The sequence below is a fragment of the Saccostrea cucullata genome, unplaced genomic scaffold (assembly GCF_032062105.1).
Source record: "Saccostrea cucullata isolate Sc308-1 unplaced genomic scaffold, CSIRO_AGI_Scuc_v1 ctg8543, whole genome shotgun sequence".
NCBI lineage: Eukaryota > Metazoa > Mollusca > Bivalvia > Ostreida > Ostreidae > Saccostrea > Saccostrea cuccullata.
Window position 1 is genome coordinate 1 of NW_026926507.1, and position 3,724 is coordinate 3,724.

The 3,724-nt window shown below is 34.0% G+C and overlaps 1 protein-coding gene across 1 annotated transcript; it reads right to left on the bottom strand.

Annotated features, from left to right (window-relative positions):
• Positions 1–1,550: 1,550 nt before the first annotated feature.
• LOC134271890 (neuronal acetylcholine receptor subunit alpha-9-like) lies at positions 1,551–2,996 on the bottom strand. Its single transcript, XM_062754120.1, has one exon. The coding sequence runs from the start codon at positions 2,994–2,996 to the stop codon at positions 1,551–1,553; it is 1,446 nt and encodes a 481-aa protein (XP_062610104.1).
• Between the last annotated feature and the right edge of the window lie 728 nt (positions 2,997–3,724).

The following is a 3,724-nucleotide window of genomic DNA, read 5'->3' on the forward strand; positions in this document are numbered from 1 at the left end:
GGAAAAAGCCTTTGAGTTGAAACCCCTTGTTAACAAACCTTGAAACCCGGGTTCCAGCACAATAGGATTTAGCCACAAAAGTTTAGATTTCTTACAGAAATTGAGATTGTTAAAGGAGAAAAAAGTTTGCATGGATTGGTTGTGCATCAATCTTTATCTTTCATCCTTAAATTAAGCTTTAGAAGTCCGGATTTTTTTTTTTAAATTAAAGAGCAAAGAATGTCAGAAACACAACTTTTTCCAGTGGACGCAACTGTTCAGAAGTGTTAGCACAATCCATACGGCTTTCAAAGTGTCTATTGCACTAAATTGGAAGGTAATACATTCTTACAACCCGTGCGCATGTCATTTGGACCCAAAGAATTCATTAGCAAAGAATTTTTACAAATATATTTCCAAATCCAAAAATCACCGGTTCGGATTTGAAACCCCATATGATACTTGAGGTACTCCGATCTTCAGGTTCTGAAAATCAAGCACTGACTAATTGAAAATGCTCACAAAAATGTCTCTGAATTTTCAAAGTAACATGTTTTTACTCACAATAATTCGTCAAACTTCATCTTTCAAGTTAATCATATTATATAGGGAAAATTGGTAAATTTCAAATATATTTTCAGGAATTGCGAATAAAAACACCTGCTTTGCATTTTCCAATTGAAATTTATCAATTATTTTAAAAATAAAAATCATAAGTATCCAGGCTTTTGAAGAAATTCCACAAATTTTATACATATAGTGTACTTTAATTTCTTTTATTAACTTCGATCATTTTACAATGCAAAGTGATTAAAGATTCTCCTGTCATTGCAAAGCACCATGAATCACCTCTAATTACATATCATGATAATAAACATTGGTATCTATGGTTAGATTATGTCTATGGTTAGATTAAAATGAACACCACTTTCTTGATATATGTAATTCTAATATGCTTTTCCGGGGTAAAAATTTCTACTTTTTAGAACACCTTTCTGAGAGCTTCAAAGAACCTTGACGCACATTGAGAGGTATATAATGAAAATTGTTGCATGGAAAGATTTAATTTTCAAGCTTCATTTTAAGACTTTTTGAATTGAATTATAAAATAAAGAGTTGTCCTTCCTGGCTGAGGATCGGAGTCCCTTAGCCGAAACCCCACATGTGCCCCTTTACACGGTGATTATGATTTCTTACATGATTCAAATACTTGTATATACTGCAATATATGTTATTTTCATATTTAGTTAATATTTTATTACCGTATGTTGAGATGAAAAAAATCATTGATCTTGTTATTCATTGTCTTAAATTTTCATCATATCATGATATAATATAATGACACAATGTTCATTATTGAAGGGTAAGCAACACTTCATACTTCACACAATTTTCTATTTATATCTAAAGATAGATGTTGTTAAATTCTCCTGCACATTACGGTTAAGAATGTAAGAATTACAAAAAGTACACCAAAACGAAAAAACATACTTTCTATTAGTGTAATCTAAATAGGAACACTATAAAGTCCTCTTTTTAAGACTAATATTGTGTTCACAAGTTCTGCAAAATCAGGGTTGATCATTTTGACTCAGCACAATAAGAAAAACAAATGTGTTCAGAGATATGACAATGATGTAGAAAACCGTGAAGAATCGATCCAGTGTATAGGCCAGCAATTCCCACTCGTTCATCTTCTTGCTGGCATCCGAGAACGCAGACTTGTCGGTTTCCATGAAGTTGACGCGGTTATCGTCCCGTCGCCGTACCTCCCCTACTTCGACCTCCCATCCATCGTAAACAGCGTTCTGAATTCCACTCAGAGCCATTTCCTTTATGCTCTTCCGACTCTTTTTGACTTTGTCTACTGGGATCACGGATTTTCTTACCACCTGCCCCTGATCTGTGATATCCGTATTCCCGGTTTGTTGAGCTCTGAAGCGTACGATGGTTTCCGGCGTGATGAACATCAGTCGACCCAGTCCATCCACCAGAAATCTTTTGACCCATTTGGGCATCTCTCTACCACTGAGATCGTGGTAGAATAGATATACTACGATCGCTGACATCAGACAAGACAAGCAAGTGAGCAGAAGGGTATTGAGGAAGTAAATTCCAATTTTGGGAAAGAACTCAGATGATGATGGTAACGTATCCTGAATCAGTAGCAAAAAGACTGTGACTGCCAGAAGAATATTCATGTGGAATGTTATTTTTTCTCCAGAGATGGATGGCAACACGAACCCAGCGATGGATAATATAGTGAGTGCAAAGAAAGGCAAAATCATTGTGATTATGTAGAAGGTGGCCTTGCGTTTTATCACTAGTTTATAGGAAATGCTGGAGAAAGGTTCTTCACAGCATGTGTATAGTTCTGTCACCTTAGTTGCTTTCAGACTAACGACGACCCACTCTTGGTGGTTGACAAAGGAAGAGAGGTCTCCGCTTTCAGATTTACTGAATATTTCTATTTCGCTGTTTGAATGAATCCATGAACCAAATGTTAGAGTACACATTTGATGATCGTATGGGAACATGGAAATATTCATTCCGCATGTCATGTGTACTGTTGTTGGAAACTGATATTGAATTTCGCCTATATTTGTTATCAAGGCCCTGTATTGTTTCATATCAGGCATGTTTGCAATATCATCAATACCTTCAAAAAAAGTCACATCTGGGATCCAGAGTTTGTCGTATGGGACTCCTAGTTTGGAAATTCCATCAAATTCGGAAGAATTCCACGTGAGCTTGCAGTCCTTCCAGCTAAGTCTGACCCAAATCTTGAGTTTTATGGTCTCGTATTTTTCTGATAAATCCACAATTTCTCGAAGTCCCATGTCTATTGTTACGTTAACAGCATTTTTACTGCAGTACGGATGAATAGCTGATGTGTAGTTATCATCAAACAATGTTTTGTATAAAACTGAAGCAAAATGGCTCTGGTTATCAGTAGATATAGCCATGGGGACTAAAATAAAGAAGCTGACAGCGGTCAATACACGTTTTGACGACATTATCAGTTCTAAGCAGCTCAATTGTCTACAGAATAAATGAAGGTGTGAAGTTTTTTTAAAGGTAATTTTTGTTTCCTGTTTAGAAAACTATTCCTGTTAGCTTTGTTATAGAATTCACTATTCTCTGGTCAAACTTAGAAGGTTATTACCGGCATTTTTTTGATGAAGCATATTGTTTCAATGGTTCCTTTTAGTGTTTAATTACATATTTTATTAATTATTTCCTATCTATTTGTTTTAAGGAAATATTTTTATCAAAATATTTTGCACTTCTCTATCATGCGGAAATTCTTAGTCTGGTAATTCAACCTTTTACAAAAAAAATATCAAATTATGTAAACTGCGTTTTATTTAAAGAGTTTAAGTCAAATATACGGAGATAACGAACAGTATTCAAGATCAAAATTCCATTAAACAATACAAAATAGGAGCAGAGCAAACGCATTTTAAACAGATTGTGGGTGTAAAAATAAGAAGTTAAACAAAAGAAAATTTTTCCTTATTTCTGTAAAATTCCTGTAATTTCTTACAGTTTTCAAGACAAAAATTCTTTGATTTTTATCAAACTATTTTGCATGGAAAATAATGGGGATTTTTTTTTATAAAAGAGGATTACCTATTTTTTTTTTTCAAAAGAACCGTGTAAAGTGTAAGATACAGATCATTTATCTTTTGAATCTTGTAACTTTGCATTTATTTTAAACTATTTCTGCTTTCAAGACTGATAA